Source organism: Triplophysa dalaica, chromosome 10 (assembly GCF_015846415.1).
Source record: "Triplophysa dalaica isolate WHDGS20190420 chromosome 10, ASM1584641v1, whole genome shotgun sequence".
Lineage (NCBI taxonomy): Eukaryota > Metazoa > Chordata > Actinopteri > Cypriniformes > Nemacheilidae > Triplophysa > Triplophysa dalaica.
Genome location: NC_079551.1, coordinates 5,519,859 through 5,546,223, shown reverse-complemented (window position 1 = coordinate 5,546,223; position 26,365 = coordinate 5,519,859). Strand labels below are relative to the sequence as shown.

Sequence of the window (26,365 nt, the reverse complement as noted above, 5' to 3'; positions counted from 1 at the left end):
GACGGATTTCAAAAAGTACAACTGATAAAGACTTCACACACCCATGATTCTTTGCATGGCCATGGCACCTCATTATGGACATGGGATGATGATGCAGAAGGGCACTTCAAGAAACAGTTCTGCGTTCAGCCCCGACAAAACGTTGCAAAACGTTTTTTAAATGGAAACCGTTGAGCACCCTGTTGTGATGACGCAAGAGTTGAACTATGGCAGCTGAGAAGGCCATTCTTTTTGTTCTTTTTGAAGAATTTTTGGAGCCTGATGAAATCTTTATAAACGTGTTGAATACTACAAAATACATCTCTTCTAACATCTTGAATTTTTGCGTATACCGAGCTGCACCGGACACATTTCAACAACTTTACTTGGACCCATTGTGCAAGCTGTCTCTTTAATACCATGTGGTTTTTATACATGTTGCTGCTGATTGGGCTGACATTCATTTCTTCTTTGAAATGAATGGAATCATGTTGCTTTATCGCTGGCAGTCTGAACGGGAACCCCAACAACGTGGCTGAGGGGTGTGTGAAGACACATTAACATCAACATGAACAATTTCGATTTCAGATCATTGGGTGAAGTGGTCAAACTTTATTTTAACACAAACCTTTTCTGCAATGATCGATATGCCTGCAATTTACCTTATTTCTTATCTGTAGGCTACTGCTTTTACATTTTTACATCTTTTTTGCACCCATAAACAATCCAGTTTGATCAAGGAATATGAATGTTCTTGTGTCTTGAACATGCGTTTTTATTGAATATCACTTATTCTTGTGAAAAATGAGGAAACTATCATATATTCATGTTTAGGAAGAGCCCAGACACACACATCTTTGTGTGTTTGTAAACATTATGTTCTTATAGACTCATTCGCTCATCCCCTCCTCTTCATCCACAACATTTACACAATCTTTTCTTAACAAGGGATCGGATTCATTTCTTCTGTCTGAAGGATCTTCTCTTATCATAAGTGAGTGTGTTGACTCTGGAACATTTCCTTCGTTTTTTGTAGAAGGTGCTGGGAAAAAGCAACATGGGTAAAGAGAAAAGGAAACTGTTTGAACCCAATTTGAATTTCTTTCTTTAGTGCAAGGAAATCATAACTTGGGCAATCAATTAGGCCACAATCACAAATCATCTGTTCACTATATATTCACTATTCACAAAACTTATTTCAATTGTATTAATCACTGTTATGCTGTATTTGTCTTCTTGTTAAGTAAAAATATCTAAACCTCCTTAAAACAAGATGAAGTTGAGAACTACTCACCATTGACAATGACATTGAATTTAAATTCTAAATCCTCCGTTAAGCCTGGGTTGATCCTCAGTATATAATGTCCAGAGTCTGTGGTTGTGATATTTGTGATGGTGAGAGATCCAGTCTGGTGGTCCAGCTTCAGTCTGTATGTGAATCTGTCATCAACAACAGCACTAACAGCAGGTTGTTTTCCAATCAGTTCAGCAATACACTTGTCCCCAAACATCCACTGGATCATATCAGGTCTCTGTATGAAAGCATCTCCAGTGTTGAGAGTGAAAGAATCTCCCTCCATCACTGACACCTGCTGAATTTTCTCTATTAGAAACAGAAATGCAGACATTAAAATGAGAGTCAAATAACAGGTAAACAATAGACAGGTTCAGTCACAGACAAGTTCATGAGACACAACAGGATAAGTTAACACTGTTAGGTAAATGAAATCCTGAAAGTCACGGGTACATGTTCAGTCAAACAGCAGGAATATATCTCACCTTCTTTCTGCTTTAGAAGTTTTATCGAAGGAGTCCGGCCTGTTTAACATATAAATATATATAAACATATATTTGTCTTCTTGTCAAGAAAAATATCTAAACATCCTTAAAACAAGAAACATGCAAATGTTCCTCAAACGCACAGCTGTTAAATGGCTTTAGATTCACTATATGGCAAAAAAGACACATTTGTAAGATGTCTCCTTTTGTGTTGGACAGAAGTCGTTCATTTGTTGTTTGACAGCTATGACGGTGAATAAATGATGACAGATTTTTCTTTTTTGGTTCAACTTCTTTTTTAAGACAACAGCTACACAATCTTTACAAACTTTGCATAAAGGCATTGTGCAACTTGAATAATGACATACTTATGATAAACTACATTAACAAGCTGATAAATTGACATGGGAATGTGGTGAGGTCTCACCTATCTGCTCAGTCATTATGCTGGGTGAGTCTTGAATCATTTGAATCTCTGGCTTATTTTGTTTATTAACTGTGGATTCTGAAAGAAAACAGAAATAATCATAGAAGTTAAACATTCATGTTTACAACAGTGGATTTTTCATGTGGTTATGACAAATATTAATCAATTATTTTAAAGCATTATCTTATTTTAAATGGATGATTTCAGCACGATTAACACCAACCTTTTCTTATACAGAAAGTAGAGAAATTTCATGATTTTAGTTTTTAATGAATGCTTAGGCTCTCTCTTCTTGCTATGTCACTTCTTATCCTCGTGTTTGAAAACATCTTCTGTTAACCCACATTCTACCCGTGAAGAGGTTGTGTATGTGTGATTGTTTAGAAAAGTGAGAAAGATTGGAAAATCACTAGATAGACGTATCGTCATTTTCTAATTCGTATTAAAGTACATGCCTGTCATCTTTGATAATCTATGGAACTATATGTCCTGTCTCAGACTCCAGAAGTGTTTGAGAGCTTTGTGTTCTTGTTTATCTATTGACAACCAATCATGTGAGCTTGATTTGCCCGAGTAATGACATACTTAGTTGAATCTATTAGCTTAAATACTACTGCATATTGGATATAAGGCAGGTCGGCCTGTGGAACTCCTTGTGAGTGCTGTAGCTGACTTCCACTGGCAAAACTAAAAAAAATATTCTTCAGTCAATTTTATTCTATTAATTATATTCCTAAATCGGAGTCTTCTTTCATCATAACTGGTCTACGAGTCTTTTACTGTAAATCCCCTACAAAACACACATAAAGGCCTTCATGTAACATCTATCTGGCCGAGGTGAAATCTTTTGTTGTTCATCAGATTTTGGTATGTTGGTAATTTGGGATAGTTCTTAGATCATTTTGAATGGCTATTGGACGCTAAACAAATCTGGCAACAATAGCTGTGAGCTTGCTAAGTTTCATTCGAATACATTTCATATACACACAAAAGTAACAGGAGGGGGATTAATTATAACATGTTTTCATATATATATTCTCTCACAGTCACATGATGGATTCTTTGAATTTTTTATGCGTTTTCAAGAGATATTGGACAAAGAGTGTTTTTGTAGCATGAAAGTAAGTTTCCTCATCATATGTTCTTTTAATTTCTCATTTAGGTAAGTCACCAAATCCATCATTAAATTATCTTAATCACTGTCTTGTTTCCTAACGCATAGCACCATATTAAAACCACTCCCAGCAACTGTTAACTAGACTTTTAAGAAATTTTACACAGCGGTGTTTGTTTTAACACAGTGCTACAAGTAAAATCACTGTATGAAAAATGTATACAAGACAATGAGGAAAAAAAAAAGTTAATGATAAGTGAAATGACAATATGAGCAAAAGTAATTGACAGTTATAATTTTCATAATTTTTCTCGCATTGCCGGCAGTAAGTCAGACTTGTTCCCGGTGCATGTTGGACTCCGGCAGGGCTGCCCTTTGTCGCCGGTTCTGTTCATAATTTTTATGGACAGAATTTCTAGCCGCAGCCAGGGGCCGGAGGGCGTCGGGTTTGGGGACCACACGATTTCATCTCTGCTCTTTGCGGATGATGTCATCGTGCTGGCCCCATCAGACCAGGACCTTCAGAATGCACTGGGATGGTTTGCAGCCGAGTGTGAAGCGGCTGGGATGAGAATCAGCACCTCCAAATCTGAGGCCATGGTTCTCAGTCGGAAAAGGGTGGCTTGCTCACTTCAGGTAGGTCGAGAGTTCCTGCCTCAAGTGGAGGAGTTCAAGTATCTGGGGGTCTTGTTCACGAGTGAGAGAAGGATGGAACGGGAGATTGACAGACGGATCGGTGCAGCTTCTGCAGTAATGCAGTCGCTGTACCGGTCTGTCGTGGTGAAGAAGGAGCTGAGCCGCAAGGCGAAGCTCTCGATTTACCGGTCAATCTACGTTCCTACTCTCAACTATGGACAGAAAGGACAAGATCCCGGATACAGGCGGCCGAAATGAGCTTTCTCCGCAGGGTGGCTGGGCGATCCCTTAGAGATAGGGTGAGAAGCTCGGTCACTCGGGAGGAGCTCAGAGTAGATCTGCTGCTCCTCCACATCGAGAGGGGCCAGCTGAGGTGGCTCGGGCATCTTTTCCGGATGCCCCCTGGACGCCTTCCCGGGAAGGTGTTCCGGGCATGTCCCAACGGGAGAAGACCCCGGGGAAGACCTAGGACACGCTGGAGGGACTATGTCTCCCGGCTGGCCTGGGAACTCCTCAGTGTCCCCCCGGAAGAGCTGGAGGAAGTGTTAGGGAGAGGGAAGTCTGGGCATCCCTGCTTAGACTGCTGCCCCCGCAACCCGGCCCCGGATAAGCGGAAGAAAATGGATGGATGGATAATTTTTTTTTTTAAGTATTTTTTCATTCATCCATTCATTTACGAATTGGTCGATAAGGATGGTTAGATAAAGGATGGCTGGATGATCGATGTACAGATATCTATCTATTATAGACAGATGTACAGACAGAATACAGACATTATCCTCTAGTTTGTTTTAGATAGAATAATATTGAGTTATTTGTGTTTTCTAGCAAGTGTAACAACTAACATTCTGTCTGTAACAATAAACAACACACATGGGGGTAAGTTGTAACATCATGTTCAACAAAATAATTTTAGAAAGATGATTTACACTATTCGACTAAAAGTTATGTTAACATTAATTGAATTTTATTAAAATTGTGTTAAGTTAATTTCTGTTAACATCTTCAAAATAAATTGAATGAAAAGTTGTCTCACCAATTAAAAATCCATAATATCCACAAAATCCACAAAATCCAGTAATATCACTGTCAAAATCTATGATTTTACCTAGGTGGTTTCAAAACGATATTAACTGTATTCTCTCCTTATTGGATGACTCTGATAACCTTATTACTTATGAGCAATTTATGACTCTCTACAATTTCCCAATTCTTCCTAAAGAGTTTAATACAGTGGTTAAAGCAATCTCATCTGGGTTAATTCATCTTGTTAAAAGCCATTCCATGTATCACCCTAGGAGAACAGTCACAATAAAATCTGCTTTGCTCTTTGGTGCAATTGATCTATCAGACAAGAAATGTACTAATAGACACGTTCACCAAATATTTCGAAGCAAGAAAAAATATTATCCAAGAGGAAAGTTCCATTGGAGATCACTTGTAGAAGATATAGATTGGAAAAGGGCCTGGCTTTTACCTGGGAAATACTGTCCAATAAAGCTGAGGAGAAACATTTAAATTTTTTACATAAAATATATCCAATTCTAATATTTGGAAAAAGGAGTCAACTCTGAATCATACGAACGAGTCGTTTATCGTTCTAATTTCAGTTCTAGGTCGGATTTTCGTCACTCGGTGTAATGCCCGCCTATGTTCCATTTACGACTCAGCACGGGGTAGACCCAGGGACAGACTAACCTATTAGGCAAGCAGGAAATCGCCTGGGGCAACGAGCAGCTACAAGGGGCCTCCAAAAGGAAGGGGTGGACTTAACCGATAAGCCATGTCAGCAGCCACGTGGAGCCTCATCAAAATAATCGAGATATCCCTGTTAACGTTTTACGTTATAACATATGTACGAAAAAGGCAAAACCCCCCTTATAGATTAGAGTGGACCATATCATTAGCACCGTATATGCGCGAGACGAGTTCGACACTAGCGACTAGCTAGAGAAAGTTATCGAAGCAGCGGAATTAGTAGAACTGCCCTCAGCGAGAGTGTCACTTTGTGGTAAATTACCCTGAAGATGTATTTTTTCCCCATGTTTTTCATTTGGGAATTCATTATTATTATATTTTTAATTAGTGAGTATCTGTGTTTATTAGGCCTAGTTTTTACCTGTCACTTTGACTGGGGGTGTGAAGTTGTGTGCTTTGAGGAGGAAGAAAAACAAGGGTTGCAGTGAAGTGAAATGGCGCATGGTTGGGGCCCCCATACATGGATTTGCCTAGGGCCACCAAATCACTAAATCCGCCCATAGACCAATCACAGCAGATAAGACCAATTGACCAATCACATCAGAGAAGGTTGACAAAAAGGAAGGGATTAGACGAATCACCGAATGAATCATTTGAGAATTAATGAAATATTTAAAGGAAATCCTTGTTTTTAAAAGCTTTCCTTGCAAAATTAGCGAGTTGACAGGTAAACAATAGAGGTGCTGTTATAATAAAGATCATATTCTGTATAACAATTTTTTAAAGATTTATTGGACATAACAATCTTTCTGCCTTTGCACTCAGTTAAAAATAGTGAACCTGTGAATTCTATTATCTTTCAATGTTGATGATATTTACTTTCACACGCTGATGATACTCAACACACAATTGATGGAAACCATGTTTCCAATGTAAGTAAACTTTTGATACATTAAGGAAAATGTAAGATAAATGAAGATAAATTAACTCATTTATTAAATCTTCAATGTTGTACCAATTAAACTTTATTGTATTGTACAGTGATCTCAAGGACCTCGGCTTACTCACCACGGACAGTAACAGTGAATTTTCTTTCTGATTTCTCTTTGCCGCTGATCTGTAGTTGATAAAGTCCAGAGTCTTCAGTTCTGCTGTTTGTGACGGTCAGAGATCCAGTTTGAGGGTCCACCTGAACTCTGTATCTGAATCTCTCTTCAATCCAATCAGATGCTGGATTTCCATTAATTGTAGCTACAAGGACGTCTCCGAACCTCCATGTTATGACTTTGTCTCCTATTTCAGTGTGTCCAGAATTTAAAGTGAAAGAATCTCCTTCATTCACAGACAGTTTATCTGCACACAAAGACAATCAAGTGAATATTAATATTAATGTTATTACACGAGGCTCATATGCAGTGATTATTTACATCAGTCTGACATGTTTACAGATATCAAGGTTAACCGTCTGTGAAATCTTAGTAAGAATGATCAGTTAAATGATTTTGATAGCATCATATTGTTGATTAGCCACTTACCACTTGCAGAAACATTGAATATCTGGGCTGATGTCAGATCTTGAAGTGTCATCTTTACTTTGTATAGTCCAGTGTGTTCAGTTTTGGTGTCTTTGATGATGAGAGATCCAGTCTGACGGTTCAGCTTCAGTTTGTCTTTGAATCTCTCATCAATATTTTCAATAGTTTGATCTCCATTAATTTGAGCTATAGATGAGCCTTTAAACGTCCAAATTATGTCATCATCTTTCTGTATTTCTTTAACACCAGTGTGTAGAGCAACAGAATCTCCCGGCTTCATTACAACAGTCTTATCAACCAATACATCTGGAGAACAAAACGGGAACAAATACACATTCAGTTCACCAAATCAGATGGGATCAAATAAAGTCGGATCAAATAAACTTTTAAAATAACTTTTTCAAACTGATGTGAATTTTAAAGAACACCTTCAGCTTATACTATTTAAGTGAAAGCAATTTTACCACTTTACCGCTTCTTACCATTTTGTTTTTTTATTTCAGAGGTTCTGCGGCGATATAAAACCAAAAATACACCGACAGCTCCAGACATGGCCAGAAGAACAACAATAACTATACCTGCTACACCACCTGAAGATATACCTGATGCTGAAGTGAGAAACACACACGGTCATTGATCTTAAACACTATAAAACATCAGCACTCTATAACCTGCTGAAGCAAACTGAACTCTCAGAAAAAGCAAACTCATTTATGAAAGCACTATAGACGGTTTCAAAGTGACAACATAAACAAACGTGACTGCGCATGCGTACGTTCGTGGACTGCCCTTAATTTCCGGTACACATTCACTAACAACAGAGTGCCTGAAGATTATTTCTGATAACAAGCAAAAGAAATTGAGAAGAACCGTTACTATCCTAAACTTGTATCTTCAATACAAGACTGCGATACCAAACTCAAACGCTAGAGGTCAATGTACCACACAGTTTCTTTAAATGTGACCAAACTTCAGGACCCATAAAAAAAAAAGAATATAAAACAGAATTCAACAAATAATTTATGTAATACAATTATTATACAATAAAATAATAATATAATGTAATATGAACATAAATTAAATAAAATATGAAAAGTTATATTATTAGACACTAGCTGAACACAGACCTGAAGTTAACTGAAGTCCCACCGTGCGTGTCCAACAAAATGGTCTAAATGTTAGGTGTTCATAGACAGATGATCTTAAAATTATGTATACTCACCACTGACAGTAAGAATGAATCTTTTGTATTTGGCCATACTGTCACCGCTGATCTTTACTTTATAAAGTCCAGTGTCTGTGATTCTGGCGTCTGTGATGGTGAGAGATCCGGTCTGATAGTTCAGCTCCAGTCTGTGTCCATATATCTCATCATAACTAAATGTGGTCTTATTGTCTTCTCTGTCACCCTTCAGTATAAGAATGCCGTCATCTCCAAACCTCCACACTATCAGATCATATGTCTGAATTTCAACATCTTCCATCATCAGATAGGCGGGATCTCCCTCTGTTACAGACACTGTCTTTAATTCACCTGTTTCTGCATCGATCAAAGGCAGAGAATCTACAAGAAACAATTTCACATACAGAAACTCAACCAATAAATAACATTGTTCGTGGCAACAGATTCACAGCGTTACAGTCGATTATAGAAGTGTCCCAGTCAGATTCACATGGAGCATATTAGACAAATGTGGCTTGCCTTGTACTTAGTTACACATTACAATATAGAGTAAGAGGCATTAGAAGCAGAGCAATATTTGTCACCATATGCTATTTGACATAGTAACATGAATTCATACTTCATATTTCTATTCAAAGCAAATGCTGTATATCATTGCATAATAGGTTGTTTGTAATCACATGGTTTTGATGACATGCGAAGTGCAGCTGGAGGGCAGCAAGTGATTTCTCCATAGGGATTCACAAACTCAAAATACCTACAGTTGTGTTCAAAATAATAGCAGTGTATTTAAAAAAAGTGAGTAAAGCTCAAAATCCTTATAATAACTTTTATTTCAAAACACGAATGCATTGGTAACACTGCACATTCTATTCTAAATCAGAACATGTAGAAAAAAGTGTCAAATTTGTTATTACTCTACAGAAAATGAAGAAAAAGGAATGTTGGACTGTTCAAAAAAATAGCAGTGTCAGCATTTTTCTTTACAAACTCCAAGCATTTTTCATTTTATTCAGTAAATGTTTAAGATTTAGCGTTCTTGTGTCGTTGTCTTGTTGAAACACCCATTTAGGGCATTTCCTCTTCGACATAAGATAACATGACCTCTTTAAGTATTTGAATGTACTTAAACTGGCTGGTACCAAGGTGTCCACACCAAAAGGGCACTAAATCCAGAGAAACACAGAACTTTATACAATACAATGAACTCCCCACAGGGCTTGCATCTCAATCTCAGACAGAATAAAACAATGAATGATGATTACCAACTCACGCCTTTACATCTGTTCTCTTCTTCCCCTCACTTCTTTCTCTCTAACTGAACTCAGAGCTCTTTAAACCTCACCCATGAACTGGATTTGACAAATACCACATCTTTTATGAACAAACAGGGCTCTAGTGTGCGACCTTATTTTTCAATGGTGCGACTAAAATGGTGCCTCTTCGCTTCCGGCTTTGCTACTGATTGGACGCATTTACTAGCGGACCGTGATTTGCGCTTCTGCTTTTATGCTTTATCTTATTTAAACACCAGCAGTTCAGTACAGTGGTCAGAGGCACTAAAACCAAAGATTCTGGGAAATACTTCAAAACTTTCGAATGATCATCAACCAGGATTTATTTTAGGATAGTGGTCTACCAGCTTACTGCCAACAATTGAAACTCTTAAGGATAACTCCGCTGCCCACTCTCAAACTGGTTTGAAAATTCCTTCTGGATCAACCATCACCTGCTGCTCAAACTGCCACAAACTTCTACAAAAGATTGTAGTTCTCGTAACAAAGTTACTCACAATATTGCCATCCCTGCAAGAACACACAGCTGATCCTCGCCGTGGACCCCCTCAGCATATTGCCGGTGAGTTCTGTAAACCCAGCACTTCTCATCAGATTATAGTGAGCTCAGACAAACCTGTAAAGATGCAAACAAAGGTAGCTGAGGACACAAACCGTTGGCAGAAAAAGGGCGCAAGACCTAAAGGTGCTCGTAATATCAGACTGTCAAGAGTTTCACAAATTGCTGCATTAGCTTCATCTACCCCAGATATGACCAAGACTCGACTAGACAATGCTGGTACTCTGCCACCCCCTGTAAATCTTGAAAATAGATTTGAGTCACTAATGAATATGGGTAAAGAATCCCCAAATGTGGGCAGGAAAAAATCAAAAGTGGCAGACGCTCTGTGTCAAACACGCAACGACACTCTGCTCAGAAAGCAGCCGAGCCCCATTACACTGATAGTGGGGGACTCTATTATCAGAAACCTTCGTAGCTGGGCTATACTTGCATAGTTCTCTCAAGCAATGATTGCTGATGTAAGCAAGGAACTGTCCAAGATCCTGACACAACATAAGTCTGTAAATCGCATTGTCATACATGTGGGGAAAAATGATACTCGAAAAGAGCAGTCAGAGCTCCTGGCTTAAGCCGAATGATTATTTCGGTCTAAATGAGTCTACTCCACCAAGCTATGATTATATGCATGAGCCACGTCCGGACGGTCGATGTGGTGGTGTTGCAACAATCTTTAGAGACTTTCTTACGGTAACTCAGAGAACAAAGCATACATTTAAATCATTTGAAGTGCTTGCGTTGAACATAATTGTTTAAAAAAAGTCAAAAACCATTGCTCTCTCTTACATTGGCTTCTGTGTATAGACCCCCTGGGCCTTACAATAATTTTCTGATAGAGTTCGCAGACTTCTTATCGGACCTAATGGTTAACATCGATAAAGTACTGATTGTCGGAGATTTTAATATCCACGTAGATAGTACTAACTATCCATTAGCAGTGGCGTTTAAAGAGCTACTACACTCTTTTGGTGTAACACAATACATCAGTAGACCTACTCATCGACTTAATCATACACTAGACTTGATTATATCTCGCAGAGCCGATTTAACCAATATCGATATTATACCTCAAAGCGACGATGTTTCCGATCACCATCTTATAACATGTACACTGCGCACTGCAGAAATCAGTTGTATATCTCGTTATCGACAGGGTAGAACAATCACCTCAACTACTAAAGATAGTTTCGTAAAGAACTTGCCAGATCTGACTCCTCTAATAACCTTGCCAACAAATATAGAATCGCTCGATGACATGACCAGCAACATGGGCACTATTTTCTCTAATACATTAGAAGCGGTCACACCTATGAAGTCAAAAAAGATTCATGAAAAGATCATAGCACCATGGTACAATAGCACCAGTCGCCCCCTAAAAAGAGAAACACGGAAACTAGAGCGCAAATGTAAACAAACCCAATTAGAGGTTTTTAAAATTGCATGGAAAGAGAGTGCAAACTGTTACAAAAAGCACTAAAAGCAGCAAAAGCCGAGCACTTCCGTAACCTCATAGAAAATAACAAAAACAATCCAAGGTTTTTATTTAGTACAATTGCTAAACTAACAAACAAGCAGACTTCACCTGACCTGGCTATTCCGCCGCACCTTGGTAGCAATGACTTCATGAATTTTTTTAAAGATTAAATCTAAAAAATAAGAGACAACATAGCTTAAACCAAACCTCCAAGTGTGTCGGAAGAATTAGTATTAATTAATTGAATTAATTAAATTACATTTTAATTAAAGTTATTGCAACATCCAAACCGACAACACTAGACCCTATTCCGACTACTTTATTAAAAGAGTTACTACCTGTTGCAATTGAGCCCATTTATAACATTATTAACTCGTCAATCAATCTAGGACATGTCCCAGGACCCTTTAAACTGGCTGTAATTAAGCCTCTTATAAAAAAAACTAACTTAGACCCCAACAAACTTGGAAGCTATACTGTACTTGTCTAAAATACTAGAAAAAGTAGTGTCAACTCAACTGTGTACCTTCCTACAAAATAATGACATGCATGAAAAGTTTCAGTCTTGCTTTAGACTGCATCATAGCACTGAAACTGCGCTTGTTAGAATTACATATGACCTTCTTATTGCTTCAGATAAAGGTAACATCTCACTCTCACATCTGACCTTAGTGCTGCTTTTGATACTGTAGACCATAAAATACTATTAGATTGTTTACACAATTATACTGGTATTCAGGGACAGGCACTAAAATGGTTCAGATCTTACTTAACAGACAGATATCAATATGTCATTTAAATGGGAAATCGTCAAATCTCACGCAAGTCAATTATGGACTACCTCAGGGATCGGTTTAAGGACCCTTGCTTTTCTCCATATACATGCTTACCCCTTGGCAACATTATTAGAAAACATGGAATTAGCTTCAACTGTTATGCAAATGATACTCAGCTATATATCTCATCAAGACCAGATGATTCCTTCAAACTATCCAAACTGGCAGAGTGCATCGAAGACATAAAACATTGGATGACTAGTAATTTCCTTCTTTTAGCTAACTCAGGACTTTTGATAACACCTGGAATAACTAAATCCACCAAAGGGGGTCGAGCTTTCTCATACGTAGCACCTAAACTCTGGAATAGCCTTCCTACTATTTGAGGGTCAGACACACTCTCCCAATTTAAATCTAGATTAAAGACATATCTTTTCAGCCAAGCTTTCACTTAATGCATAGTTAATGCATAACCGGGTTGAACCTGCATGGTTTTCGGCGAGTGGGAGTTTCTGGGTTGCGGATGGTGGGCTCTCCCTCTTCCTCGTGGATATTTGCTCGGTGGCTTTGTCGGGGTCACTGAGTGCAGCTATGACACATCAGAGGGGATCTGGCCCTCCCGGCTGAGCCTGGTTTCTCCAAAGGTTTTTTTCTACATTAATCAATCATTGGAGTTTGGGTTCCTCGCCACAGCAAGGCAGTGTTGGCTTGTTCACCGGGAGACTGCATTTATTTATTAGATATTATTTATTAGAATAATCTTGCTCGTTCTATAAACACCATCCACTGTGCTGTGTTTTACCTTTTCTGTTTTTCCTGTTTGCTCCTGTTAAACTGCTTTGGAACAATGCACATTGTGAAAAGCGCTATATAAATAAACTTGAATTGAATTGCAGCTATTTATGAATGCTATGTCTTTGTCACCAACTATATCTTCTTGGTTATGTCTGTAAACTCAGTTCCCTGATGGAGGGAACATTACGTTGTGTCGAGAACAACAGATGGGATTCGCCCTTGAGAACCAATCAACTCTGACTACTATAGAAAAGGCCAATGAAATTTGGCAAATGAAATTGCAGCATTCATTTACCTCTTGTTCTGAAGAGCCTCTCACGACTGCAGCAGAATATGATACATGTTGTGGCATAAGGGACAAAACGTCTCGTTCCCTCCATCAGGGAACTGAGGTAACAGACATAACCAAAACGTTCCCTTTCTGTCGGTCTCTCGATGTTGTATCGAGAACGACAGATGGGGTTCCCATGGAAAACGCCACATCGCTGTATTGCGTCACAATCTCTAGCGAGGCGACGGTAACAGGCCTGGGCGTATCAGCTCGAAGCTTTCGCGAAACTGTAACCTTCCAGTGTGTTGGTCGGGGGGTTCCAGAGCTTTCTTGGAGAAAGATGGGTACAGCCCTGACCGGTAACCTTTCACGGATGGAGGCCTTAGCTCTTTACTGGCGAGAGGCCGTCCGGCTTGTAGGACCCGTGACTACATGTCGCCACGCAGGATGTGGGCTGACACCGGGTTTCCAGGAAGGTCGTTATACCTTGTGAAGGTGTTCGACGTAGCCCAACCCACAGCTCTACAGATGCCTTTGGCCAGTGCCAAGGAGATGGCTATACCCCGTGTGGCTATACCCCGTGAAGATTCTGAGATCGGAATGTCGTCGTAACGGCATCCATGATCCAGTGCGCCAGCCTCTGCCTGGAGACAGCCTTCCCCTTCTGTTGTCCTCCAAAACAGACCAAGAGCTGGTCAGCGCTCCTGAAGCTCATTGTGCGGTCCAAGTAGAGGCGCAGTGTGCATACTGGACGCAACACGGATGGGGTTGGGTCTTCCTCCCCGATGGGGAGCGCCTGCAAGTCCACCACTTGGTCACGGAAGGGAGTAGTGGGAACTTTGGTTACGCATCTGGGCCTGGGTCTCAAGATAACGTGAGAGTTGCCAGGGCCAAATTCAAGGCAATCTGGGGACACGGCGAATGCTTGGAGGTCCCCTACCCTCTTGAAGGAAGTGAGCGCCATCAGGAGGGCCGTCTTACTCGTCAGGTGAGGAAGATCGGAACCTCAGAGGGGCTCTTGGTGGACCGCCCTCTCGTTCCCCTTAGGAACCTGGTGACCAGGTCGTGCTGCCCTAGAAAATTTCCATCAACTGAGTCGTGATGAGTGGCGATAGCGACTACATACACATTCAGTGTAGAGGGGAGATGGTGACAGAGTTGAGTTCCATACCGAGAAAGAGGATACTCTGCACTGGGGAGAGCTTACCCTTCTCTCGGTTGACCTGTAGTCCCAATCGATCTAGGTGCCGGAGCACAAGGTCCCTTTGTGTACACAACAAATCTCGCGAGTGTGACAAGATAAGCCAGTCGTCGAGATAGTTTAGTTCCCGCACACCTTCTTCCCCTCAGGGAGATAGGGCGGCTTCCACGATCTTCATGAAGACCGTGGGGACAGGGACAGACCGCAAGGGAGAACAGGTCGATTGCCACGAAACCAATCCTGAAACCTGAGGGAGGTCAGGATGTGCCTCTGCGTGAGCATCCTGAACGGCAGCTTGTGAAGGTGCTTTGTTCAGGGTATGCAGACCTATGGGGCGCGACCCGCAGTCTTTCTTGGGAACGAATGAAGTGGGTGCTGTAACCCACTGAACATCTTGGCTTTGAGGCATGACCTCGATGCCTGTTTCGCCAGAAGGGTGGTGATCTCTACCCGAAGTACGGTGGCATCCCTGCCTCTGACAGAGGGAGAGAGGATGCCCCGAGACTTGGGAGAGTCTCTGGCGAACTGGATCGAGTAGCCAAGACGGACCGTCCTCATTAGCCACCGAGACAGAGTTGGCAGCTCTCGAGCTCCCAGGGACTGTGACAGGGGGACCAAGGGGATGGTCTGCTTCACCATTCCCACGGGGGGTGGTTCGTCGGCTGGCAGAGCTAACCATATGTCGGGAGGGGGTTCTCGGAGGGAAGGTTGACTCCGCCTTTTTGCCTGCCTGGTAGGAAAGCTGCACGCACTGTCGGTTTGAGAGTGGTGACAGCTGTCGTGTATGTACGGCCCTACGCCTCGCCAGGGCGTGAGGTCGGGTTGCCGGGCACAGTCCAGTGGAGTGTGCGATCGGCTGCACATACACTCGGGGAGAACGGAAAAACTCTGTGAGTAAGTGGGCGCCAGGTCCTGAAAAGGGTCCGGCTTTGGTGACGAGGCAGGAGCCGTCCCGTACCGACCAGAGCCGTGGCTGTGATGGTCGAGCCCGATGTTGTTCTCCCTGGGGTCTTCCCGTCAGTGTCACTTCTTGCGAGAAGGTTGCTGACGGGGTGGAAATTTCCCCCCTCGACCTCCGCTTCCAGGGTGCTGCCTGTGGGGGCACAGGAACCGGAGCCGATGTCGAAGGGGTTCTGGGCTGCCGGGAAAACAGATGTTAAAGGTCAGAGGTAAAAAATCTTGTTGTCATTTTAGAGTCTGACCTTAGTTTCAGCACTCATGTCAAAGCACTAAGCAAATCAGCCTACTACCATCTCACAAACATAGCCAGACTCCGATTTTTTGTCTAGAGCCAATATTTAGAGAAACTAATTCACTTTCATCACCAGCAGGGTGGATTACTGTATTGAACTCCTTACAGGTCTTCCCAAAAAGACCATCAGATAGCTGCAGCTCATACAGAACGCTGCTGCCAGGATTCTGACCAGACCCAAAAAATCTGAAAAATATCACTCCAATCCTCAGGTCCTTACACTGGTTACCAGTTACTTTTAGAATCAACTTCAACGTATTATTAATTGTCTATAAATCACTCAATGGTCTAGGACCTAAATACATCTCAGATATGATCATTTAATATCAACCAAACAGACTTCTCAGATCACCTGGATCAAGTCAGTTAGAGATAACAAGGGTTCACTCAAAACAGGACGAGTTAGCGTTTCGCCATTACGCCACCCGTAGCTGGAATCTGCTTCCAGAAGACATCAGACGTTCACCAACAGTAGCTTCTTTTAAATCCAGATTAAAAACACACTTGTTTAGCTGTGCATTCACAACCTGAGTACTGTGCTGGTTTACATCAACTGCACTTCTATTTCATTTTATTTTTATTTTGCTCTTATTGTTTTTATATATACACTCACATTTTAATCAATTTTATTGCTGTTTTATTGTTTCTTAAAACATGCCATTTCCTGTTTCCTGCAGGTGGCGCTATAACTGTATCGGAATATTACCATGTAAAGAAAAAGTAAATGATAGGTGAGCAAATGAATGCTGGCGAATTAAAGTAGGATTTGCTATTTATTTATACGTGCCATATTTCCTGTTGCAAGCTGGTGGCGCTATGACAATAACTGAACACTGACATGCATATGTGTTCAGGCAAGGACTCTTATCAAACGTATGAAGTGTAAGTTACTATAGCTTCCTGTTTCATGGCTTAATATCAAACTTTGTCAGGCCGACATGGACACCCCTCTCAACGAAAAGTTAGGATCTTTCATTGTATCACCACAAAGGTCTGAAGTTCACACTGTCTGTCCTGGTCAAATATGATGCTGACCTGTTTGAATCTCTATAAGCAGTTAATCACAATTTAAAACATGCCACTTTCTGTTTCCTGCAGGTGGCGCTATAACTGCATCTGAATTTCACCATGTAGTTGTATTCAGGCCAGGACTTTGTAAAGTCTGGGGCCTGTTGGACATTTCATGACTGGGTTACAACAACTTCCAGTTCATCGCGAAACGCCCAACTTTGGCAGGTCGACAGGGTCACTTTTTTCCACGAAAAGTCAGGATCTTCTTAATTTAGAATTTTGGAAATTGAAACAAATCACCAAACTGCACAGGAAATCAACAATAACGGACTTCGTGTTTGGTTTAGAGATATGCCCCAAGAGACTTTTCTTTATAATTCGGGGTGTTCCATGAGCCTACGAATTTTGGTGCATTCACGTTTTGCGTAGCGGTCTGGGCAGTTCTAGGTGGCGCTTGCGAGCCATTTTGCCACGCCCATGGGCATAAATCTCATTTAACAGTAGGGGGGACCATACACATAAAATTTCTCAAGAGCAATTTTTGGAGGGGACACAAATAATACAGTCAAAATTGAACTAACTACGACACAAGGCGACAAACACATAAGGTTCAGGTTTATCATGCAGACTTGCAGTCATATTATAACTGAACGGAACTGTAACATGCTGTAATACAAGTGAACAAAAAATCCATTTTCCATTTATATATTTTTTGTCTCTGTTGTGAAGACAGGAAACAAATATAAAAACACACTACCCCTGATACTACATGTTAACAATGAGTCACTTTTTAAAAAACACTTGTTATCCTGATTTATACTGCAACATCGTCTAACAAAGTCACCGTACATCTACATTAATGAGTGGTTGTTATTTTCCCCTGTAGTGCACTGCCTCCGCCAACAAACTTTGTTCATGTTCGTGTACCCAAACAAACAGTCAGTAACAGAGAAAGATGCTTAAATTATGTGTTGTACTCGTTGATGAATCGTCCGAGTTTCAGTAAACTGAATGTTTAGCTTATCCGCCGTGCACATAATGCACAAAAGAGATGCTGAGAAATTGACCTTCTCCAACTGAATAAAAGCTGTGCACCTTTTGTCGACGCTACATATAGTGCCAACGTCACAAAATTGTAACCGGTATTTTCGCGGCTATGTGTGACACGGGACCTGAAACGCAGGATCGGTGGCTAATTGTGGCAGTTAGTGACGTCCTCTGTAATAAGCTAACGTTTACTAGCTAAGTAACGTTTTAATCGCTAAGCTAGCAGATTCATGTAAAAATACGTCAGTAATCGGCATTTTTTGCAACAACTAATTTATTAATGAATCAGGATCAACAACATTAAAGAGAATCACTTCATTTAAAGTGAATAAAATAGCCTTCTTACTGGAGTTCAACACCACTGATGAACTGAGCCGCATACATGACTTGAATGTGTTGAGCAATGCGCAGGTGAGATGAACTTGGAGAGCAGAAAGTGGGCCAAACCACTGTGAGAGGCAGGGGAGGAGGAACTCAACAGTTTCTAAACTTAAAACGCATTTTTGTGTTTGTATTTTCTTCTAATAACACAATTAGTTTAGGTAAACATAAATATATTTATGACAATAGAGAATGCGAGTTTAAATGATTTGGGGGGACAACCCTCGAATGGAGGGGGACGTGTCGCAACGTCTGGTCCGTGTGCAAATTATTGTGAGTTTTCGAGCATGTTTACACCCTCAAATTATCGATCAAAGAGGGAGAATAGTAATAATAATAAACAACACAGAAACAATAGAAACGAAGGCTTGCTCTTTCGTGCTGGGGCCCTAATGACTCGGTTCTTATCCCAGGAATAATTGCTTGTTCTTTTAACAGCAGCTAGTGTTTATTACAATTAAGGTGTAACACGTAATATAAACACAAGAGTAAATACAAACAAAAAGATGGGGACACCGTTCCGATAAAATATTAAATGTATTTTGCCTCATAGAGAGACGCAAACAATCAAACCCATAGTAACCGTAAGAGCATACATATATATGACAGTTCCTTTTAAAATACCTACAGAAAAACAAAACATGTAGGAATGACCCTAACCCTAACCCTAACCTTACTATTACCATCTAAACTACCTATGATTGTTAAAATTGACGAAAAAAAACACTTTTGTGTGATGATCAACTGGCGGCATATTTTTGTAGGCTACATATTTTGTTTTTCATTAAACAGTTCACGGCGGGTCTATTTTGATGTTTTTAAATGTAGTTTACGCTATGCATTGCGATTTGTTTGGTTACGAGTGGAAGAGTCTTTCTGTCACCATACTTCCCTTTGCGATTCATTGCTGTATGGCATTAGGCCTACTTTACTTGCAGTGTTTCGATCTGAGGTCAGTAGTATTGTCAAAGACGGTTTGTGCCAAATCAGTGCTTTTAACATATAGCAACATGTACATGTCTTCCCATTTGTGTCTACGTCACAAAGGTTTAATTTGTCCGTTAAAAGGATACTTCAGCCAAAAATGACAATTCTGCCAACATTTACTCACCTCCGAGTTTTTCAAATGTGTATAAATGTCTTTGTTCAGATGAACACAGAGAACGATATTTGAAAGAATACTTATAATTAGACAGATTTTGCCCAACATTGACTCCCATAGTAGGAAAATTACTTCTGCTGAACACAAAAAAAAAAATTTGAAGAATGAAGGACAGCCAACTGTTCTAGAGCACTTTTGACTACCATTGTATTTTTTCCTACAATGGGAGTCAATGGGGGACAAATATCTTTCTGTGTACATCAGAACAAAGAAATTTATACAGATGTGGAACAACTTGAAGGTGAGTAAATGATGATAGAATTTTCATTTTTGGGTAAAGTATCCCTTTAAGCTGTTTGCTTATAACTCATTCTTTTAATAGCAGCTAGGTTTTTTATTACAAGTAAGGTTTACAAGTAAGGACAGAAATTTGGCCTTAACTGGTCGTTGTTTAGGTACGTTATTAGTTTTCCGACTCGGCTCCTTCCGAGTAGTTTAAGGTTTACAAACCACTTTTATCTCGGTTTGTCAGTCAATACTCAGATTTTCCCTTCTCATGAACAACAACTCTTCCTACACAATAAAACACCTTGTGGTTTCTTGGTATTTTGAGTTTGTGATAGTGAATTCCTATAGAGAAAATCTTCACGCAGTGTAGTGACATCACATGCAAACAACCTATGAAACTATCAAGGTGGCACTTTGATTCTTAAACTCAGTTTAACTTGTCATACAAAAGCAAACTTCAATTCAATGGTTCCAAATAAGAAAACTATCAATTTTAAAGATGTTATAGACTCACCACACACTGTAACACGGAATCTCTTGGATAATGTCTCAGTGATGCTGCTGATCTGTAGTTTATAAAGTCCAGAGTGTTTGGTTCTGATGTTTGTGATGGTGAGAGATCCAGTCTGATTGTTCATCTGTAGACGGTCTTTAAATATCCCATCATTACTAACAAAGATAACGTTTATTTGGTTTCCCATAATGATCTCAGCTATCAGAGAGGCTTGAAGTTTAAAAGTCCAGGTAAGCTGTATGTCTGTCTTTAGTTCAGTAAGATTACTGTGTAAAGTGACAGATTCTCCCTCCATCGCTGATACTGACTTCACTTCATCTGGATCAACACCACACACTCCTGGAAATTAAGCAGGGGCAATTTATCAGAGTAAAACTAATAAAGTACAACTAATAAATAATCGCCCTTCAGCCATGATTTTTTCACGATAAAGCACAGACTCTCATATCTCAAACTGTGGTACGTGTACAACACTAGTGGTACTCAAGAGACTCCTAGTGGTACGTGACATGACAGGAAATTAAAAACTGGCCATTAATTTTGTGTTTTAAATAAAATTTAAAATGTTATACATGATCGATAAATATGAAATACATCTTGTAAAAGTCTGTGTAGAATTTTAATATTTAATATTTTAATATAGTTGTATGAATCAGTTTATTTATCATTGCATTGGTTGATGTAACTCAGCCTTGAGAGATTGCTCAAACACAGAACAGAAGCAGACAGACACCTGTGAGTCTCTCACTCTCTCTCTTCCAATGAGCTGTGTATAAATAAAGCTTCTTATGTATTTCTGAACTTGAACAGCTGTTTAAAGTTGTTGCTAAAGGGATAGTTCACCCAAAAATGAAATTCTGTCACTAATTACTCACTCTCTAGTTGTCACACATCTGTTTACTTTAATTTGTTTGGTTGAAGATATTTGAACCAATGCTTGTAATCAAACAGTTCTTGGACCCCATTGACTACCATAGTTGGAAAAATGACAATGGTAGTCCAAGGGACCCAAGAACTGTTTGCTGTCCTACACTCAAAAAAAAATGTGGCCTAGTACATAAGATTTATGTATTTTGTTTGCATATAGAATTTCCATCCATTTGGATTACATATTCTTAACCTAATTAAAGTAATAAACGTAATGTGATTCAAATTTGCGAGACATATGAAAATGAAACGAGTAGATTTTATGTAATAATATTAATACATAGAATGTGTTTTAAATTGATAAGAAACATGATCACATATTTGTACGTATTAAACCCAATTTAATTAATATGCATCAAATTTAAGTAAATAAATCAAAAGTATTTTATTTTATTAATCAATTTGTATTTATTTATTCCTAAAGATAAAAAGTTAGACCACATCATTTCACATTTTTTCACCTATTTATAAATAGTCAACAACTATTAAGGTAATTAAGGTTGTGTTAAATGCACTACTGTACAACATTTGTGTCACATTGAACAGTACATTTAAATTTAGTCATTTAGCAGACGCTTTTATCCAAAGCGACTTACAGATGAGGGAAACAATTGGAAGCAATTGTAACAACATAAGGACAATAAAATAGCTGGTTTCATATAGTCTACCACAGCATACAGAGCTAAGTTTTTTTTTTGAGTGAGTTGAACAACTTGAGGTAGACATGCAAATCAGTAAAATTGTACTTAAATATATTATGTAGCAAAGTAAACTATATGGCTTGGTTCAAATCAAAATTCATACATTTAAACAAACCACCATTATTGTGATCACTGTTTGCGTTCGTTGGGCTCTTGATTCCTGACTTTTGTAAACATACATCTCTTTTCTCTTTAAGTGTTTACAATAGTGTTTCATAAAGAACACTCTTGGAGAAATAAGAAAAAAAGAGATGCTTTAAAGTTAAGATTTTGAAATGTCTATCAAGCTTTGATAAAGATGAGAAGTGACACTAAATGTGAAATTTGATGTTTTAAGTTTTATGACTGATTCGAATATTCTGGTTCATAAATACAAAGATACTGTGATAGAACAAACAGGCTATTGTCTTGGCACACGTAGACATCAACAGTCATCATACGATCCGTAACAATGGTGATAAACAAGCAACTAATTCAGATCAACTGCAATGCATGCTGGGAGTCATGAATGTGTTTTGTACTATGATGTTACCCAGCATGCATTGCCCCATAATGACAACTTTTGTTGATTGTCACCGTTGTTGAGTTTCATACACTGATTCTTGATGTTTAATTGAGTCACCAATTTAAAAATATATTTGATTTAATTAGTTCACATTGTGTTTTAGTGCCACGGTTTAATTTTCACACAGTAGGATCACACAATATTTACACATAAATAACACAATCCTGAGCAATTATTTCAATATCCAAACAATGATTACAGTCACAAATCACTTGATGGATCTTAGCTTTCATTGCCTCAGACAATAAAAACTTATTAATATATGAGTCAAGAGCCCAACTAAAGCAAACACTGATCACAATAATGGTGGTTTGTTGAAATGTATACATTTAGATTTGAACAAAACCATGCACATAATTAGAAAAAAACTAATAAAAATTGCTTGTAACAAATTGACGTAATTTTTTTAACTTGGTCCAAAGTTTTACTTTTTTAACTAGTTTGAGAACCACTGTGTTAGGCTACTACAGGTATCATGAAAAGGTAAGGTTCATTTACAAACCCGATTCCAAAAAAGTTGGGACACTGTACAGATTGTGAATAAAAACAGAATGCAATGATGTTGAAGTTTCAAATTTCAATATTTTATTCAGAATATAACATAGATGACGTATCAAATGTTTAACTGAGAAAATGTATAATTTGAAGGGAGAAATAAGTTGATTTTGAATTTCATGGCATCAACACATCTCAAAAAAGTTGGGACAAGGCCATGTTCACCACTGTGTGGCATCCCCTTTTCTTTTTATAACAGTCTGCAAACTTCAGGAGACAAGTTGCTCAAGTTTAGGAATATGAATGTTGTCCCATTCTTGTCTAATACAGGCTTCTAGTTGCTCAACTGTCTTAGGTCTTCTTTGTCTCATCTTCCTCTTTATTATGCACCAAATGTTTTCTATGGGTGAAAGATCTGGACTGCAGGCTGGCCATTTAAGTACTCAGATCCTTCTTCTACGCAGCCATGATGTTGTAATTGATGCAGTTTGTGGTCTGGCATTGTCATGTTGGAAAATGCAAGGACTTCCCTGAAAGAGACGACGTCTGGATGAGAGCATATGTTGTTCTAGAACTTGGATATACCTTTCAGCATTGATGGTGCCTTTCAAGATGTGTAAGCTACCCATGCCACATGCACTCATGCAACCCCATAACATCAGAGATGCTGGCTTCTGAACTAAGTGCTGATAACAACTAGTGTTGTCTTTGTCATCTTTAGACGGATGACATGGCGTCCCAGTTTTTCCAAAAAACAACTTCAAATTTTTAGTCGTCTGACCACAGAACAGTCTTCCACTTTGCCACAGTCCATTTTAAATGAACCTTGGCCCAGAGAAAACGACTACGCTTCTGGATCATGTTTAGATATGGCTTCTTTTTTGACCTATAGAGTTTTAGCCGGCAGCGGCCAATGGATTGGATTGTGTTCACCGACAAGGTTTTCTGGAAGTATTCCTGAGCACATGTTGTGATTTCCATTACAGTAGCATTCCTATATGTGATGCAGTGCCGTCTAAGGGCCCGAAGATCACAGGCATCCAGTATGGTTTTCCAGCCTTGACCCTTACGCACAGAGATTGTTCCAGTTGTTCTGAATCTTTGGATGATATTATGCACTGTAGATGATGATAACTTCAAATCTGCCATTTTTCTCTGAGAAACTCCTTTCTGATATTGCTCCACAATTTTTTGCCGCAGCATTGGGGGAATTGGTGATCCTCTGCTCATCTTGACTTCTGAGAGACACTGCCACTCTGAGAGGCTTTTTTATACCCAATCATGTTGCCGATTGACCTAATAAGTTGCAGATTGGTCCTCCAGCCGTTCCTTATATGTGACCCCGGATCACAAAACCAGTCTTAAGTTGCACAAGAACATTTTTAGTAAAAGCCAAAAATACTCTCAATATATGAAAACTTTATTTTTGAGAGTGGATGGCCTGCTACAGTGCCTCTGATTAACAACTTTAAAGGCAATTTTCTCAATATTTAGATTTTTATGCAACCTCAGAATCCAGAGATTTGAACCGTTGCCTCTCCGGCATAACAAAACATATATCAATAAAAAGCTTAATTATTCAGCTTTCAGATTATGTAAAAATCTCAGATTCGATAAATTTACTCATAAGACTGGTTTTGTTGTCCAGGGTCACATATGTACATTTAACTTTTCCGGCCTCTTATTGCTACCTGTCAAAACTTTTTTGGAATGTTTAGCTCTCATGAAATCCAAAATGAGCCCATATTTGGCATGACATTTCAAAATGTCTCACTTTCAACATTTGATATGTTATCTATATTCTCTTGTGAATAAAATATAAGTTTAAGAGATTTGTAAATTATTCCATTCCTTTTTTACTCACAATTTGTACAGTGTCCCAACTTTTTGGGAATCGGGTTTGTATTAATAAACAGTTGTTTTGGGTTATTTGTGTTTGTTTATATTACAGCAATAAATGTTTATGTTAAAACATTTATCATTACACACATTGTGATAGTTCACCCAAAAAATAATTCTGTCATCATTTACTCAGCCTCCTGTCATTTCATACCTGTATAAATTATTTATAACTTTGTTCTGATGAATACAGAGAAAGATATTTGGAAGAATGTTAGCAATTTCCAATTCTGTGACATCATCATTGACTGCCATAGTAGGACAAATTATATTGTAGTCAAAGGTGCACACATCTGTTTGTCTTACTAAACTCTCCAAAGAATTCACTTTGTGTGCAAAACAACAAAGCAAAGATTCAATATTTTTCCTACTTTTGTAGTGGATGTCACAGAATTGAAAATTGCTAATATTCTTACAATATATTTCTTTTTTTTTTAACAGAACAAAGCAATATATACAGGTTTAAAACAACCGGAGGGTGATTAAATTATTTTTTTATTTTTAATTTAATGGTCACCGTAAAAGGCTGTATTTCCCCTATATTTCAATGTGTCGCTTTAATCCAATGTAAATTAATTCTAATGTCCCTGAATAATCAGGCTATTCGCGCTTTTTCGAGGCACTATATATTAAAACAATTATTTACTCCACTATCAAAGTAACATGGCATAAAATCATAAAATAGGCCTAATAGCAATGTTTGTGTGGCAATTCCAATGCACAACAAATATAGAGAATACAATTAAACCGAGAATGACATAATCGGTATTATAGAAAGTGGTTGTGGTACACAGTGTAAATGTTCCAAAACAGTAGGAGCTACTAGAGTTTCGTCTTTATGGGTTGTTTTAAAATAAAGATCTTAATTTGAACAGGCGGCAATAAGGCTTTAAGCTCGTTTAAAGTGTTAATACGAGTACATTTAATCCATATAGGCTACTCTTGTTAGACTTTGGTACTGCTGTGTTTAATTTCCCTGCTGACAAAAACCCGGAAATGTAAAATTGGTCTATAGCTTGGTTATATCGTACGTTATGTTGTTTGAATGCAGAAAAAATGTTGAGTGATACTCATCTTAATGTAAAATGAAATAAAGGTTAACACTACGAATGCGATTCGATTTTTTCTACCACCTCCGAATGAACTTCAGCCCCCCCTTTAGGTAAAAACAAAACCGAAAGTGTTTTTGTTAAACAGAAATCATGTACTCACCGTACACACTTATTAATAACAGATATACTGTTAACGCGGTCTTCATATCGCTGTAGAGTAAAGTCAGTAAAACGTTAAATGAAGATGAGAGGAATTTATAAAACTCATTACACCCCTTGAGCGACAACCATCCACTCCTGAACAGCACCGTGTCGGTGTCTGTCCACTCGTTAACCAAGTAGGCAACAACAGGTTTTTACAGGTAAGTATTTTGGGCGGAGCATATGGGGCTCTTTGCTGAAGGGATAG

The 26,365-nt window shown here is 38.9% G+C and overlaps 1 protein-coding gene across 1 annotated transcript; it reads right to left on the bottom strand.

The window, feature by feature from the left end:
• Positions 1-589: 589 nt before the first annotated feature.
• LOC130430129 (uncharacterized) lies at positions 590-26,312 on the bottom strand. Its single transcript, XM_056759107.1, has 10 exons — positions 26,117-26,312; positions 20,318-20,656; positions 8,391-8,732; positions 7,651-7,776; positions 7,169-7,474; positions 6,702-6,986; positions 2,186-2,263; positions 1,759-1,797; positions 1,274-1,582; positions 590-1,021 (listed from the first exon to the last, which is right to left on the bottom strand). The coding sequence occupies exons 1-10, from the start codon at positions 26,160-26,162 to the stop codon at positions 870-872; spliced, it is 2,022 nt and encodes a 673-aa protein (XP_056615085.1). The 5' UTR covers positions 26,163-26,312; the 3' UTR covers positions 590-869.
• Between the last annotated feature and the right edge of the window lie 53 nt (positions 26,313-26,365).

Bases quoted from the DNA above. Each gene is read 5' to 3' on its own strand.
- LOC130430129 (XM_056759107.1), bottom strand. From the start codon at position 26,162: ATGAAGACCGCGTTAACAGTATATCTGTTATTAATAAGTGTGTACG. The intron at 2,264-6,701 runs GTGAGTAAGCCG...GTTTTCTTTCAG, and splicing joins ATTCACTGTTACTGTCCGTG to AATCCACAGTTAATAAACAA. The intron at 1,798-2,185 runs GTGAGACCTCAC...TATGTTAAACAG, and splicing joins CATAATGACTGAGCAGATAG to GCCGGACTCCTTCGATAAAA.